Below are 16,961 nucleotides of genomic sequence, written 5' to 3'. Positions count from 1 at the left end.
ATTCCATTACCCGGCTTGACCCACTCCGTTACTATTTACAACGGGTACGGTCCAGTTTCTGTAAATTTGGGCCTAACCCGGCCCGTGCCCACCCCTAGTAATAGTGTTTTTCACAAAAATTATAGCAAAAAAATAATGTACCCACCTAATTATTAACATATTTTAAAAAATAACTGTTGATATATTTTAAAACATAAAATAAATACATATAATTAGCGTGGGTACATTTAGCAAAATAAAAATTGGGTACAAATAATTAAAAATATGAGTACAAATACAAATAGGAGTTTAAAAAATATGGGTACAAATTAAAACTGAAAAGAAAATTGGTACAAATTAAAACAAAAAAGTTGCAAATTAAAAATGGGTACAAACTAAAAATAGAAATATATGATAAAAAATTTAGCCATGAATATAAATATAACAAATGTAATGTTACATCCCACATCGCCCAGGGGAGTAGATCCTACAAGCCTTATATGTATATTCTCATCTCTACCTAGCACGAGACCTTTTGGGAGCTCACTAGCGTTGGGTTCCATTGGAACTCCAAAGTTAAGTGAGTTCGCACGAGAGCAATCCCAAGATGGGTGACCCATTGGGAAGTTCTTGTATGAGTTCCCAGAAACAAAACCGTGAGGGTGTGATAGGGGCCCAAAGCGGACAATATGGTGCTACAGCGGAGTCGAGTCCAGGATGTGGTGGAGCCTGAGCCGGGATGTGACAATTTGGTATCAGAGCCAATCCTTGGGCGGAAGTGTGTCAACGAGAACGTCAGGTCTTTAAGGGGGGTGGATTGTTACATCGCACCTTGCCCAAGGGAGTGGATCCTGTAAGCCTTATATGTATATTCTCATCTATACCTAGCACGAGGCCTTTTGGGAGATCATTAGCTTCAGGTTCCATTGGAACTCCGAAGTTAAGCGAGTTCGCAAGAGAGCAATCCCATGATGGGTGACTCATTGGGAAGTTATCGTGTAAATTCCCAGAAACAAAACCGTGAAGGTGTGATAGGGGCCGAAAGCGAACAATATCGTGCTACAACGGAGTCGAGTCCGGGATATGGTGGGGTCCGGGTCGGGATATGACAATTTAGTATCAGAGCCAATCCTTGGCCGGAAGTGTGTCGACGAGGAAGTCGGGCCCCAAAGGGGGGTGGATTGTTACATCGCACCTTGCCCAGGGGAGTGGATCCTGTAAGCCTTATATGTATATTCTCATCTCTATCTAGCACGAGGCCTTTTGGGAGATCATTAGCTTCGGGTTCCATTGGAACTCCGAAGTTAAGCGAGTTCGCGCGAGAGCAATCCATGATGGGTGACCCACTGGGAAGTTCTTGTGTGAATTCCCAGTAACAAAACTGTCAGGGTGTGGTAGGGGCTCAAAACGGACAATATCGTGCTACGGCGGAGTTGAGCCGAAATGTGGTGGGGCCCAGGCCGAGATGTGACATATAACGTTTCTAACACTAAATGAATATATCTAGAAATAAAAAAATATTTTATTTTTTAAATAATTAAAGACATTTATTAAAATCTAAGGATATTGATCAAAATTTGAAAAAGAATAAAATTTTGATCAATGAGTAAGAAAAATAAAGTTGAGAACTTAATTTTTCCTATGTTAAAATATGGGCACATCATAGGCCCCTTGACCAGTTATGGTACAGACGCAGCTCCGAGTCCGGGAAACTAGATGCATCATGCATGCATATGATTTGTTGAGACTTGAGAGCATATTATGTTTGAAATGAAAGTTTGGCATAAATCTTTTCAATTATTGTTGATTAATTTTGAGTTGAATGTTACAAATTCTAACAATTTAAGCAACCGCATGCATGCGAGATCATCACATAATTTCGAATAAAAGTTATAGTTAACACACACACACACACATATATATATATATATATATATGGATCATCCATGCATTTTAGGGTAGTAGGATCCCCAACATAAATAGACAAAACCTGAAGCTCCAAATTTGGTGCATCGTATACAACATGCAACATAGCGTAGAGGGTCAATATTGATACAAGCCTTGAAAATGTAGCCATGCGCCACATGTGGATCGTGTTCCCTAATTAATTAATAATGATAAATAGCTAGATTGCACATATTTGGTTTTATCTAAAGGAAAAGGATTCTCGCCGAATCCTTTTTTAAGAGATTCTAGGAATTTCGTGATCGTGACCGTTTATTGTATATCGTGCGGTCAGTTTTCGTTAGGTACTATTTATATTTAATTTAAAATTTAAAATTTAAAATTTTGAAATAATTTCTGACTACACGATGTACGATAAACAATCACGATTACGAAATCCCTAAAATTCCCAGGAAGAGAATCTGGGGAGGATCCTTTTCCTTATGTACAAGGACGATTGCTCCATTTGCCTGTACTAACTACTGTTCGACCAGTATATTATTATGGTACATGTCCTACACAAAATGGACATATTTGATCTTTGAAATGAAAGGACGTGGTTTCCATTTCATTCGGGGCAACCATATATTTACACAACTATCACACACACACACATATACATTCTCTTGCATGCATGCTTGAAGGTCACATCGCGTGCGCACGAAGAGAACGTTGGGATAGGTTTCGTTCAAATTACGATCAAACGACTTAAAAACAAAATGATGATTGAAACACTGAAAATTGGTAAGTTTTCATGTACGTACTAGTTAGCCTTGCGATTTTTATGTTGTATGCAATAGCCTATGGGTAAGTAGAATCTGGGCTTCGGCCTCTTGCGGCCTCCTTGGACTCTCCACATTGTACAATACAGCCCATGGTATTGGGCCTCAAGGTCTGCAGGATTCAGCTACAAGCTTTGGTCTCGTCGCGTCTCCATTTCTCAACCCACACAGTCCAGTGGAAGGCCCAGAATCAGATTAATGAGATTTGTCCAGATATATTTGAAGGTTTTTGTGTCAACAAGCAAATAAAAAACCAAGAAACAAAACCTCCCTAGATCCTCAAAGTTTTCTATTGTATTTAGGTTTTACTTTTTTATTTTTTTTTTAGAAATAATTTTTTTAAATAATCCTGTCTGTCGCTGTCTAGTGTCTAAAAAGAAAAGAAAAAGGATTTTGAAACGGTTAAAGACCGAAAAAGAAAAAAAAAAGAAAAAAAGAAAAAAAAAAGTAAAAAAAGTGTGTCGTCGGACCGGCTTCATCCGGATAAGGCAGTTTTGGATAACCTGAAATTTTCTGTCGTTTTATTGCAGTTAGCTTATATTATATCTATCAAGTGACAAGTGGCAAGTGGCTGAACTACAAGTCAATCGTACGGGTCGAACCTTTTTAAAGTGAAACCGGCCGCATGTGTTCTTTGCTCGTCTCAAAATTAACGTCAATCCCGCAAACAAGTGGTAATTTCATTTTTACCTTGACTATGATTCTGAAATTGAAATGCAAGTTTTTTTAGTATGTACCGGCGTAGAGTATACTCCTACATCTTTAGTTCTTAAATTTTACACTGTTGAATTTTTAATGAATATTCAATGCTCCATTTATCTAAAGTATAACATAAAACATGTATACATTTGGTAGTATAAATAACACTTTGTTTTTCTTATAATAAACCGTAATTAAAAATGTGTCCTAAAACATGTATACATGAAGGATAATGGTTTCGCAAATATGGGTCTTCATCTTAGCTTAGATCTACAAGGTTTTAAGTCTCCATGTACGAGCATTTGTAGCCTTTTGATGTATACAAAAATACTACTTTTATCATATATTTGTATCATCTTTTTAATAGAGATGAGACATGCATGCGTTGACATACCTTATTTTTATTAGAGAAATGATATAAATATGTAATAACTATAACATTTAGCAAATTTGTAAACATCTTAATAAGAGTCAATACTTGGATTAGATATGGCGAGATGACAATATAGACTCGTTTGGATGTGCTTTTAAAATTATTGAAAGTACTTTTAGAAAAAATATTTTTGGATTCCAAAAACATTTGAAGTGCTTTCTGCAAGAAGTACCAGTTTTTTCAGGAAGCACTTTAAGTGCTTTTCTAATATTTACTTGCATTTTTACTTAATATTGGTTTTTAAAATATTTTCACTAAAAATGCTTTTAGTCATTTTAATAGCACATCGAAACGAGTTTTACATCAAATCAATAAAAACTTATTTTGGAGCACATTTTTTTGTCTTTGATTTATATTTTACTTGACTTCCAAAATTATGGATAAGTGGATATTCTTTTTGTTGCTTTAATTAGATGCCAAGACAAAAAATAAATAAATTTGAAATTCAAAACACGAGCTCCTATCCTGCGTATCTTGTCCACCGTAGTGATTGTATGGTTGTGAATCCAAAGCAATCACATACAACCCAACCGACACAACCCCCCGAGCGGTGACTCACAGCTCTCCGAAGTTAAAACCAACCTACTTAATCACCCGCAATCCCAACCGTCCATAATCCCCATCCGCTCCACGTGCCATCACCACATCGCGCCGTCAGGTTCCAAAATACCCAGCACAAAAATTACAGACGAGCCCTCGAAAGAGCAGCGGCACAAATGCTAACGACGTGTCTGTTATATTTAATTAGCCCTCTTTTTTCCTTCCTCCCTTTCAATCGAATTTTACAGAGAAAGTAAGGAGCTTTCCCTCTTTGCTTTCTGCTTCTCGCAATTAAGTTAATTTAATTTAATTTTTTTTTACAGATTAATTAATGTGTAATTTGGTTATTAAAATACAGGATTTTTTTTTTTTTTTTTTTTTTTTTGGAAAGTAACTGTTTGAATTTTTTGCAGGTGTGAAGTGAAATGGCGAGCTCAGTGGAGAAGGAGGAGGTTGTGTCCTTGGAACTTCCAGCTCCTTCTGGTTGGGTTAAGAAGGTTTAGTTGCTTTCTCTCTGTTTTATTTGCTCTGTATTTTTTTGCCCGCATAATTTTCTGAGCTACGGAATTTTGAATTTTTGGGTAGCTAAATTAGTTTAATTCATGTTTAATTGGGGAAATTTCAACTGGGTATTTTGGGGTTTTGTGAATTGGTGGGTTTTTGTGGTAGAATTTGAGGATTTGGTCATGGTTCTGTTTTAGGGTTTGTGTTGGTTTTTCAGCAATTGAGCTTAAATTCTGGGGCTTTTGCTTATGGTTTGTTAGGTTAAATGGTCTGGTAGGGTTCGGTTTCGGCAAATTTTCGGGATTTTTGTACATGTTTCTTGCAACTCTGCATTCGCAATTGTACGAGGATTTGCATATTTTTATAGAGAATGTAGTTTGGAATATAGACACTTGGAGAAAAAGTGGAGGCAATTACAATCTCTGTGGTTGTATTTGGGGATACTCTGTTATTGAGTTTATTGCTGATTTTTTTGTTTAAGATATATTTGTTGAGTTAGAGTTCCAGCGGATTCCATTATTAGCCCTCGTATTAACTTTCCTGAGTTGTTTTACTCAAAAACCTTAGTGCACTACTCCAATGAACTATTAGGTCTCTGTGCTGGTTGATTTCTTAAGGTGCATGACCACTGTCCTTTATCTCTTAAGTGCACTTTCAATATCTGCCTACCACGGTGCAATAGTTTGTCTTATTCCATTTTCGTGCAAGTCCTCGCACAGCACCTTTTTCAAATGTTTTTCCTACAATGCATATTATCTTGTTATGTATTTTTTTTTTCCGGTTTATTGAGTCAACTTAACACGCTGAGGTTGGTTTGTTTAACACGCAGTTTCTGCCCAAGCAAAGTGGAACTCCTAAGAAAAATGAGATCGTATTTACAGCTCCGACAGGAGAGGAGATCACCAGCAAAAGACAGTTGGAACAGTACCTGAAAGCACACCCTGGTGGTCCTGCAGTATCAGAATTTGATTGGGGCACTGGTGAGACACCAAGGCGGTCAGCAAGGATTAGTGAGAAGGCAAAAGCAACTCCGCCACCAGAAGGTGAGCCCCCAAAAAAGCGAAGCAGAAAATCAACTTCAGCGAAGAAGGAGGACAAAGAAAAGGAAGCTGCTCCTGAAGGAGCCAAGGAAACGAAAAGTAGTGATGTGCAAGATGCTGAAAAAGCTGAGAAAGATGCAGATACTGAGATGGAAAAGGTTGATGTGAAGGAAAACCAAGATGTGGAAAAAACACCAGCTCCTTCCGAAGAAGCCAAAGTTCAACAAGAAGCTAACGTACCTGGCGATGCTCTGGCTCTGGGAGATTCAACAGCATCCATTGATGGGAAGGAAGTTGAAGGGGAAAAAGAAGAAAAGGTTGAGCAACCACCAGTTGGGGTAGGGAAAGATGAAGTGACTGGGTATCAGGGCAAAGCCGGTATTGCTATTGCAGATGGGGACAAACATGAAGGAGAAGTAGAGGAAAAAGGGAACGATGAGGAACATAATAGTTCAGGTGTTCATAAAGCAGGCAAGAAGGTCGAAGAGAATGGCAGCCCCGGCAACTAGGCTGCTAAGGTCGATCCTTGACGATTCGTTTAAAACCCGTTTCTCTTCCGTCATTCTGACCTTGCACATTTCTGAGAAAACTCAGTTTCTGTGTTGTTAGTTTTAGCTCTCTGATTGTCCATTGAAGTATCCGTCTATAGAATCGGTAGATTAGGCCTATAAAATGTACCTTCCTTTTGTTGTGTACTAGAGAGAATGTAGCGGCAGTGACCCCCGTAACATTATGTTGTAAGATACTGGTGATGTATTATTAATATTATGCAGCTCTGTACTATTGTAGTGATAACCTTGTCTTTTCGCTCGATCTAGCTGTTGGTTGCTACTGGTCTGGTTTAATCTGTGTTTTATCGGATGAACAAAGATTTGAGATCGTAAAATGCTGAAAGCCTGAAACATACATAGCTGGTCGTGTTGTGCACAGGATGTCAAATACATGAAAACGAAAAGTTTCATTCATTCAATTCAATGTAAGGTTGAACAATGAAACGAAATCTGTAGTTTCTAGCAAAAACTGCGGTAGCCGGAAATCAATGGATACTCTGGAACTCATATTTGTAATACTGATTCAGAGAATATTGGAATTAAGAGTCTTCCTCTCAGAAAAAAAAAATAAATAAATAAACGTAGTGATCAAATGAGTAATCTTCTGTGTTTTAAAGTCCCTTAAGCTGGTCAATGAGCCCGGTTAATGTTGTCCATTTCTCAATTGCACTGGCAGAAGACACAAATGCAAGCTTGGAGGACTCTACATCATTCCGCGTAACTGCAAAACAAAATGGATCCACGAAAAGGTTTGTTCAACCGATGATTTTCCAGTCAAATAACAGACGATTTTCTGTAATGTAAGTGAGGCATTGAAGATCAATGTGATGGAGTAACTCACCTGATGATATCAATGAAGCTAGTGAGGAGTTGAACGTATCCACTTCAGTCTTCTCTTCAGGGCTAGAGCTTAGCTGTTGAGAAAGTACACGAAAAAAGGTCGGAAAGCTAGGCAATGTATGCCAACATAACAAATAGAAGATGCTGTGACTCTTCATGAAACTGAGACTCTAACTGCGGAATGTAATTTTCGGAAACAATACACAACGAATGGCCATTTGAAAACCCCAAACATGATGGTACATGATGCTATAAGTTTTCAATATTTAAGTTTTTTTCGTGAGAAGGCTCACATTGTGTGTAGTGTGTGCTAATGTTATAAACCAGGATGAGGGGTGACCTTATTCAAAGCGAGGTTCGCCTTCTGAACCCAATCTGTGTCAGTGCTGGCTCCAAGAACCGAACTGGCTGCAGGCAAATCGTTACTTTCGATGGCCTGGCCTGCTTTGCTTAGCCGGTACACAAGTTCCTGCAGATATCCTGCAACAGATCAATACTATTCTGGTAAGGTTCACGCATGTCACAGAAGCGAAGCTTCATTGTGGATGAATTTGAGAAGGTCATGTGAACACAACCAAATAAACAGATTTCTCATAGACCAGTGGATTACACACTATTTGTTTTTTGTCAAGAAATAATAGAAACATAACTAGAATGCAAATATTTAGGTCTAGAAGCTGCATAGTTTCCAGTTATTGAAAACTGAAACAAAAGCAGTCTCAAGATTGCACTGGTTCAATTTGAATGTTAAGATTTCATAGAGATTGACTGGCATGGCGGCCCGATACTAATCAACACTGATAATGTCTCCAACTTAACCATATTCACATACAACAGGTATAAAATTTTAAGATAGAAGGCCTCGATACAATTAGTAGTCGAACTTTTACATTCTCTACCAAGAATAGTTTGAGAACATTATTTTGGACTAAACACGTAAATATTATTCATCAAAAAGATAATTCAACATGTTCTATCAGGGGAATTGATCATTTATATTGAAATTCAAATTAAACAACAAGGAAAAAAATAAAGCATTTAATTTGGGATTTTGACGTGAATTAAAGCAAAGTCAAATGGACAAAACAAAAACCTGTTTCTTTCTTTGATGAGCTGAGAACTCCTTGCCTTTCAAGCCTCTTCTTCCTGTCCTTCTTAACCTTCTCCAACAGTTCTTCATCATCATCAGCTTCCAGAATTGCTGCATTAGAACTGTTGAAATCTTTGCCAACCAATGAGAAGGCAAAGCTGGTGAGAAAGCAGATGGACAGGCTTCTTTTGGTGAGGATTGGAGCAGGTGAGTGTGGCTCTTCACTCAGGGCCTTACAAAAAGTCAATCCTCTCCTTGTACTTGTTTTTTGGACATGAATTAATGTTGGTGGTGTTGTCAGTGAAGAAGAAGAAGTAACAGAAGATGCTGAGGAGGAAAGGGTTGAAGGGAGGAAGGATTTTGCAGTGGAGAGAATGGCTGTGGCCATTTTCTTTGATTGTTTTTTTACCTTTTTTTTTCTGATGATTTTTTTGGTCGGAAAATTCATAGGTATTGAATTGACATGTTAGAACTTATGAGGATAAGGTTGCAGGATTCTGTCCATCTGATATCCAGTCAGTTTTTTTCCTAGTGCTTAAGGGTATATACGTAATATGCAAGGACAAATCACATAATAAAACTTGTTTATCAGTGGGGGAGAAGAGATTCAAACTTCGATGCATAAGAGAAATTATGTGGTCTTAACAAAGTTGACTATATTCAATTTGCAAAATGTTAGTGTTCCTAAAGTGACTTCTCACTTGAGGAGTGGTAGAGGAACACGAGAGATATATTCTTGAATAAGTAAGTTTTCGTAAAAAAACACGAGAATTTACTCTTGAACCTTGTGATTTTATCTAAACAAGTCACGTGATAAGTAAGAAAAGAAAGTAAATTCTAATTTTTCAATATGACAACAAGTGCTTGACTTGTTCACACAAGAAAAAAAGTGCTTACTTGAAATAACGTCATTCCCACTTCATAAAAATTATTTTTTGAAATAATACCTTACAAATGTCGTCCTCCAATTGGCAAATTGAATGCTTTTGATGAAACCATCATATCTGATGGTCTAAAGGATCCCACAATGGAATGCATTGCATACATTGATGCATTGTAGAATTTTCGTTCCCTTATGTTAGTCCTTTCATGAAATACTGGATTAGAGGCAATGTGCATGGCAGCTTGGTTGTCACAAAACAAAGATATTGGAGTGTTGCTTGTGAAACCGAGATCAGAAAGAAAACCTTTTAGCCATATAAGTTCACATGTTGTCATTGCCATGGCCCTATACTCAGCTCCTGCATTGGATCGAGCAATTACAGTTCGCTTCTTGCTCTTCCAAGTGACAAGATTACCTCTAACAAATGTGCAAAAACCTGTGGTAGACTTTCGATCAATGGCATTTCCAAACCAATCAGCATCGGTGTAAGCCATGATGTGATTTGAACCATTGTTCTTCATAAGTATTCCCCTACCTACTGAGCTCTTAAGATAACGAAGTATTCTTTTGACAATTTCCCAGTGAACTAGTGTAGGAGAGTTCAAAAACTAACTGGCTAGGCTTACTGAATAAGAAATATCAGGCCTAGTAATGGTGAGATAAATGAGTTTCCCAACCACTCACTGAGTGCATAAACTAATTGGCTAGGCTTATTGAATAAGAAATATCAAGCCTAGTAATGGTGAGATAAATGAGTTTCCCAACCACTCGCTGATAAACACTAGGATCTAAGAGAGGTTCACCTTTTTTATGCAACTGAAGTTTGCTAACTAGGGGTGTCCAAGCTGGCTTGCAATCCATCATGTTAGCTTCATCCAAAAGATCTAGAACATATTTTTTTTTATTCAAGAATAACCCCTTTGAAAAGGTGACCACCTCAATGCCAAGAAAGTATTTCAAGTTCCCCAAGTCTTTAATGGAAATTTTTTGATGAAGTGATTGCTTAGGAGCTTGTGATTTCACTCACTTTATCACCTGTAATAATAAGATCATCAACATATATAAGTACCACTAATTTCCCAGTATTAACACTTCGAACAAACAAGGAAGAGTCAGCATGACTCCTTTGGAACCTTGCAGCATCAAAAACTGAACTGAGCTTCGAATACCAAGCTCTAGGGGACTGTTTGAGACCATATATGGCTTTGTGAAGTCTACAGACCTTGTTGGATTCCTTTTCTCTTGGATGACCTGGAGGCAACTTCATGTATACTTCTTCTTCAAGCTCCCCATGAAGAAATGCATTCTTCACATCCATTTGGAATAAGGGCCATGCATTATTGACTGCCATAGATAACAATACCCTCACAGTGTTCATTTTGGCAACTGGAGCAAAGGTCTCATTGTAGTCAATGTCATAGGTTTGTGTAAAACCTTGAGCTACTAACCGTGCCTTGTGTCTTTCAATGCTCCCATTTGAGTTGAACTTGGCCTTATATATCCACCTACTTCCCACTGCCTTCTTGCCCTTTGGAAGATCCACCACACTTAATGTCTAGTTATCATTTCGAGCTTGGAGCTCTTGAGTCATATCATCTTGCCACTCAAGCATGCATGAGGCTTCATGAAAATTCCTTGGTTCAAAAGTGTTGGATAATTTGTTAAGAAAAGAAGCATGAGATGGTGAGAATCTATGATAAGAAATGGCTACAAAGATAGGATGCCTTGTAGTGTAAGTAATGTACTCTTGCAACCTTACTGGTGGATGTCTATCTCGTGCATGATTTCTCCTTGGTGCACTTATAGCTTGCTGAGTTGGTTCAGGTTTTGATGGTTCTGAGGAGCTTGGTATGCCCACACTTACACTCTCAGTGGGATGAGAATTCTCAATGTTGGTAGAAGTAGGAGTGACTTCATTAACTTCTGTTGGAGTAGGCAGTGGAAATAGGTCTATAAGATCTTCCCTATCGTGATTAGTCTTCAAACCTTTGTGAAAATAAGGTGAATATTCATCAAATCGAACATCTCTAGAGACTGCCAGCTTCCTAGTATTAGGATTGTACACTTTGTAACCCTTTTGAGAATTGGAGTATCCCATAAACACACATTTGACAGCCCGAAGGTCGAGTTTGTCGCTATGGGAAGTTTAAACATGCACATAACAGGTGCAACCAAAGGTCCTAAGGTGAGACAAGTCTATAGACCTGCCCTTCATGACTTCGAATGGAGATTTAGTATTCAAAACACGAGTTGGCAGTTTGTTAATGATGTAAGTGGCAATGAGTAGGGCTTAAGACCAAAATTTCTTGGGAACATTCATTTGGATCATAAGTGATCGAGTCTTTTCCAATAAGTCTCGATTCTTTCTCTCTGCCACACCATTTTGTTGTGGAGTACCAACACAGCTAGTTTGATGCAAAATGCCATAAGTGTTCAAGTAACTACTTATGTTATTGGAAGTGTACTCGGTGCCATTATCTGATCTTAATATATATATATATATATATATAAAACTTAGATGAGAAATGATTTGTGATTAGGTTGTGAAAGTCTTTAAAAGCATCAAACAACTCACTTTTAAATTTTAAAAGATATAACCAGGTCACTCTAGAATAGTCATCAACAAATGTAACATAATATACATACCCATCAAAGGATTCTACACGAGAAGGACCCTAGATATCTCAGTGAACAACCTCAAAAAGTCTACTGGTTCTAGAATTAGAGGAAACAAAAGGAAGCCTAGTGGCTTTTGACATTTGACAAGTTTCACACTCAAGTGTGTTTTTACAAAACAAAGGAAACAACTTGGTCATCACAGGTTCAGAGGGATAGGCAAGACGTTGGTGCCAAAGTTGATGTTCCTGAGCTTGACTTAGGCTGACACTGAGTTTTTTGACAAATTTCGACTCATTTGAGAGGTAACAGAGTCCATTTAAGAAAAACCCTTCACCAATCTTCTTTTGTGTAACTCGATCCTGAAACACAACATTGTGAGGGGAAAAAAATGGCAAGACAGTCTAAGTTTTAGTGATTTTTCCTATGGACAAGAGTTGAAAAGGAAAGGAAGGTACATAGAAGACAGTGGGATCAGTATGCTTACTCATCAATCTCACTTTTCCTTTCCCTATAATTCATTCCCATTTGCAATAGACACATGAATTGGATCACTAGTTTTTTGAAATTCATGTAGGCTAAAGGATTTATTAGTTATATGATCAGTGGTACCTGAGTCAATAATCCAAAAATCATGTGTAATATTAGCATTAAGAGCAGTGGAAATGGCATTAATTATACCTGGAATATTGCCTTTCGATGTGTTCTCCGAGTCAGCTAAGAAACTAGCAAATTTCCCTAGCATTGCAATAGGGTTTTCAGTCATCACTTCCTCATGCTCAGTATTTCCTTGCTTCTTTTAAAGAAAAACTGCAAACTCATTGATCAAGGAAATGAGGTTTGTTGAGAAATTTGACATCCTATCAGCTAAGGAACAAGCTGAGTGAAAGGTTTTTGGAGTGACTCCCTTCACATCTTTGATAATCCGGCCTTCCCTATCAAACTTAGGTTTTAACTCTGGATGTAGAATCCAACATTTTTCTTTCAAATGTCCCTTCATGTTGCAATAAGAACATTTCTAGTCTCCTTTCTTCCCAAGCACTCTATCACCAGTTATCTTATGATTGGTTGTGAAAACCCTAGCCTCAGAGTGGGATTTGGGCTCAACATTCATCACTCTTCGTCGAGTTTCTTCTCTCTGAACTGCATGACACACAGTGGTAAATGAGGGCAGCTCTGTAGTCGTTAACAAATGACCACACAAGTCTTCATACTCGGCTCCCAAGCTTGTTAAGAGTTGAAACACCTTGTCTTCATCAGCCCTCTTCAGAAGCATAGCAGAATCAGTCGTGTGTGGACGGTACATATCGAGTTCATTCTACATGGATTTCAAGCTTCCAAGATGTTGAACAAATGAGTGGTCACCTTGCTTCAGACTAGCAACATTCTTTTTTAGTTGAAAGATACGAGCTGAGTTGTTTTGGCTACCATACATGTTTTTGACAAACTCTTATAAAAGACTGGAAGATTCTGAGTAGGGGTGGACACGGGTTGGTCCGGGCCTAAATTTGGAGGGACCGGACCGGGCTCGTTTAAAAAGAAAACGGGGTGGGCCGGATCGGGTATTACAAATCTGATCACTAGAACCGGATCTAACCCGGCCTGTTTGAAACTAGCTGGTTCGAAACAGGTCCACGAGTCCTCTTACTTTTTTTTTCTTTTTTTGGTTTTGATCGTCTCCCCTCCCCGAACTCGCTCATCATCTCGATTGAGCTCCCATCTGTGCACGCCTAAATTAACCGATTCGCCGCCTTCGAGTCCATCCGCCGCATCGGGTTACGGAGTACTGGTCCCTTGTACTTGGATCATGCAAATCAACACATCGTGGAAATCGTTAACAATTTGGCACCATTTCCCACCCAATCCGTCTTTCTGCCATGGTTGTACACATCTCAGCTGCAATTGCCTCCTTTGAAACTTCAATGTGCGCTAATTTCCTTTGAAGCTTCAATGCAAGCCACAATGAGATTTGCCCATGCCCACCCAGAGTACAAAATTATTGGTTGATTTGTAACTCAAAAAAGTGAGATCGAGGATCAAGAGGGAGGAGATCAAGAATCGACAGATCCGAAAGAGAAGACTAAGGAGATGAGAGTCTTCGTGGTGATGAGATCGTCTTCGGGTCGTCGTTGTCGATGGAGAAGAGTGTAGGTGAGAGGAAAAAAGTCTCAAGTCGAGAACTCGAGTGGGAATTGGTGGACTCGCTGGTCCGAATTGGTGGACTCGAAGACGGCGGATGGACAAGGAAAAAATGGGACGAAAGAGAACGAGGAAGAAGGGGAACGGATGAGGGAGTGAAGGGGACGAATCACGAATGAGGAAGAAGGGGACGGAGGACGGAGGAGGGATTCAGGACGATGGAATCATGGATAATGGATTAGGATTAGAGACTAGAAACGGGCCATCCGAGGCCCCGTTTTTTCTATACATTTGGATCCGGCTCGTCCTTAAAATTTTAAAACCCTGGCCCGCCCCACCCCATTTCACTTATGAAAAAATTGGAACCGGCCCATATCCTCCTTGAACCTTGATTACCCGCCCTGACCCGCGGTTCCTGTACCGGTTTGCCCACCCCTAATTCTGAGTAGCTGAAGAGCTCAGACAACTTTGGCTCCATAGAGTTAAGTATCAAGGACATGACCAGCTAGTTAGTAGCGTGCCATGCATCATAGGTTGATGAAGTGGATTCTGCAGACTCCGAGTTTCCATTGATAAACCCTAGTTTCGATCTTCCTCCTAGAGCAAGCGACACAACTCTTGACCAAGGTAGATAGTTGAACTCGTTCAGTAGCACAGAACATAGTTGTTGATTTGGGTTGTTCTCACCCCTTGGAGGGTGAAGATAAGGAGCTATCAGCACTAGAAACATTTTCTACTGCCATCTCTTTCAATGATGAGCAAACGAAGAAGGAAAAAAAAAAGAACATAGTTAGGACCCTATGGTTCCTGCTCTGATACCATGTTGAGTTTTGGTTTTAAATTTTGTATTGTATTTTTCATGATCATTACAAGAGTGAAGGGCAACTTTTATAGAAAGCCGAAAAGAAGACTACAAGAGGAAGGCTAACAGCCATACCTCACTACCAAATAAGTCCTAACAAGTGGACAAGGCAAAAATTAATAACAAGTAAAGTGGTTCCTAGAAACAAGGAAGAAAGATTGACAAAAGACCTAAGTGAGTGACAAGGTACGGAAGACTAGAGTACGGTTGAGAAAATCACTTTAACCCATACTTAGCTAGAGTGATGTTTACAACCATACTTGTGACATTTGCTTTACTACCATACTTGTGACAGATACAAGCAACTAGCACTAGTTTCGGTTTGTTTCAATATGGTATGTTGCCATTGTCCTTCCTTCCCACATGAACAAATGGTTGATGGTGTTGATTGTGTTCTTTCCCGGCCTTTGCCACGGTGCAAGCATTTCACTGGAACGTATGGAATAATTCATGGATGAATTGCAGATAACCTTCCTTCTCCTGAGAAAGTTGTTGTTCATATCAAAGCAGCAAAGATAAAGAATGTCAAGATATATGATACTGATCGCAATGTTCTTAACGTTTTCAGAGGGACAGGGCTTGAACTAGTGGTAGCACTTAATTCCAAATGCAATGCTGCCGGATATGAGTCTCAATGAGGATCATGCAGTGAATTGGGTTAAAGACAATGTGCAGTCATTCCTTCCCGAGACACAAATACGTGGGATTTCCGTGGGAAATGAAGTATTAGGTGTGCCGGAGTTTGAATTGTGCGGAGCTCTTTTAGCTGCAGCTAAAAACATCTACAAGGCAGTAAAGAAGCTACATCTAACCGACATTCAGATTTATACTCCGCACACCCAGGCTGTTTTTTGATCATTCCTACCCTCCTTCTTTATGCACATTTAACAAAAATGTCAAGCAGAAGTACATGAAGCCGCTTTTGGAGTTCTTTAGAGAAATCGAATCTCCCTTCTGTTTAAATGCTTACCCGTTCCTCGTCTACATGGCTAATCCGAAGGGTGTTAATCTTAATTATGCTATTTTCCTGGATTCTAAGGGAATTTACGATCCTAATACTGAACTTCATTATGAGAACCAATTGGAGATGACGTTGAAACTGCAGTTACGGTAAATAATGCGAAGATATAGAATTATGCCATTGAAACTGCAGCTACGGTAAATAATGCGAAGATAAATATTATAATCTACGCCAATTGCTAGCAAGGGAAAAGGGCCCCTCTCCGGCCCAAAATTGTAGTGAAGGTGTACGTTTTTGCCATGTTTAACGAGAACTTGTAACCGGGACCAACTTCTGAGAGAAATTTTGGACTGTTCAAGGCTAATGGGAGCATTGCATATGATATTGGTTTCCGTGGAATTTCATTGTCTGGAGATGTAGAACCGGCAAATGATGTTTTCTTCGTAGAGGATGGACACGCAGTTGCATCGTCCCCAATTCCATCGTCTGCAGATTCGTTGCTTTTTTTCCTTAAGGGTACATGGTTTCTTACCTCCCCATTGACTGTAAGTCACTCCACTCGGAATCTAATTTCAGCATTTTGGTGTTCTTGTTAACCCATCAAAATATAAATATTATCTGAACTGGTATATTACTGGAAGTTCTTCCTCTATCTCATTGGTTTCTTTATGTACATCTTACAGAAATATCGGAGCTCAAAGTTGGTTCCAGTGGCGACACTTTTTGCTACCGATCTCTGCTGCTGCACCGCTTCTGCTTTTAAGATGATGGTTGAGCAAACCAGGCAACAATAGTCAGTAGAGAGATTGTCTAGCCATTTCCTTTTCTCATTCTTTTACCTTATTTTCTGTTATTTTGGTGGGGAAATTCTGAGTCATTTTTTCTAATGCTTAAACATTCTTGTTATCTGCAATTAAACAGTAGTTAAGACTCAAACTGTAACCAATATCAAAGCCAACTCAGCATTTGAAAATGGTTCATTAATTTTATCTCTTGTCATAATCTGAAAGGAACATTTTTCCTTCTTTCTTAGGTTTAGTACTCCAAACTATGTCCAATCACAAGAAAGATTACTTCATCCACTACAAATATGATGAT

General features: G+C 38.9%; 2 protein-coding genes and 1 pseudogene across 2 annotated transcripts; 2 read left to right on the top strand and 1 right to left on the bottom strand.

The window, feature by feature from the left end:
- The first annotated feature begins 4,525 nt into the window (after positions 1 to 4,525).
- Positions 4,526 to 6,716, top strand: LOC103958365 (methyl-CpG-binding domain-containing protein 11-like). The gene is made up of 3 exons (XM_018650141.2): positions 4,526 to 4,630; positions 4,791 to 4,874; positions 5,711 to 6,716. Exons 2-3 carry the CDS (start codon positions 4,803 to 4,805, stop codon positions 6,428 to 6,430), a joined length of 792 nt encoding a protein of 263 aa, XP_018505657.1. The 5' UTR covers positions 4,526 to 4,630; positions 4,791 to 4,802; the 3' UTR covers positions 6,431 to 6,716.
- A 144-nt stretch (positions 6,717 to 6,860) lies between these two features.
- Positions 6,861 to 8,934, bottom strand: LOC103958337 (thylakoid lumenal 16.5 kDa protein, chloroplastic). The gene is made up of 4 exons (XM_009370593.3): positions 8,406 to 8,934; positions 7,653 to 7,792; positions 7,314 to 7,386; positions 6,861 to 7,193 (listed from the first exon to the last, which is right to left on the bottom strand). The coding sequence occupies exons 1-4, from the start codon at positions 8,848 to 8,850 to the stop codon at positions 7,084 to 7,086; spliced, it is 768 nt and encodes a 255-aa protein (XP_009368868.1). The 5' UTR covers positions 8,851 to 8,934; the 3' UTR covers positions 6,861 to 7,083.
- Positions 8,935 to 15,265: 6,331 nt separating this feature from the next.
- Positions 15,266 to 16,631, top strand: LOC103958366 (annotated as a pseudogene).
- The last annotated feature ends 330 nt before the right edge of the window (positions 16,632 to 16,961 follow it).

This window comes from the organism of the source record quoted next, unplaced genomic scaffold, assembly GCF_019419815.1.
Source record: "Pyrus x bretschneideri cultivar Hongxiangsu unplaced genomic scaffold, Pyrus_bretschneideri_v1 Contig1, whole genome shotgun sequence".
Classification (NCBI taxonomy): Eukaryota; Viridiplantae; Streptophyta; class Magnoliopsida; order Rosales; family Rosaceae; genus Pyrus; species Pyrus x bretschneideri.
This window is presented reverse-complemented; position numbering and strand designations above follow the sequence as displayed.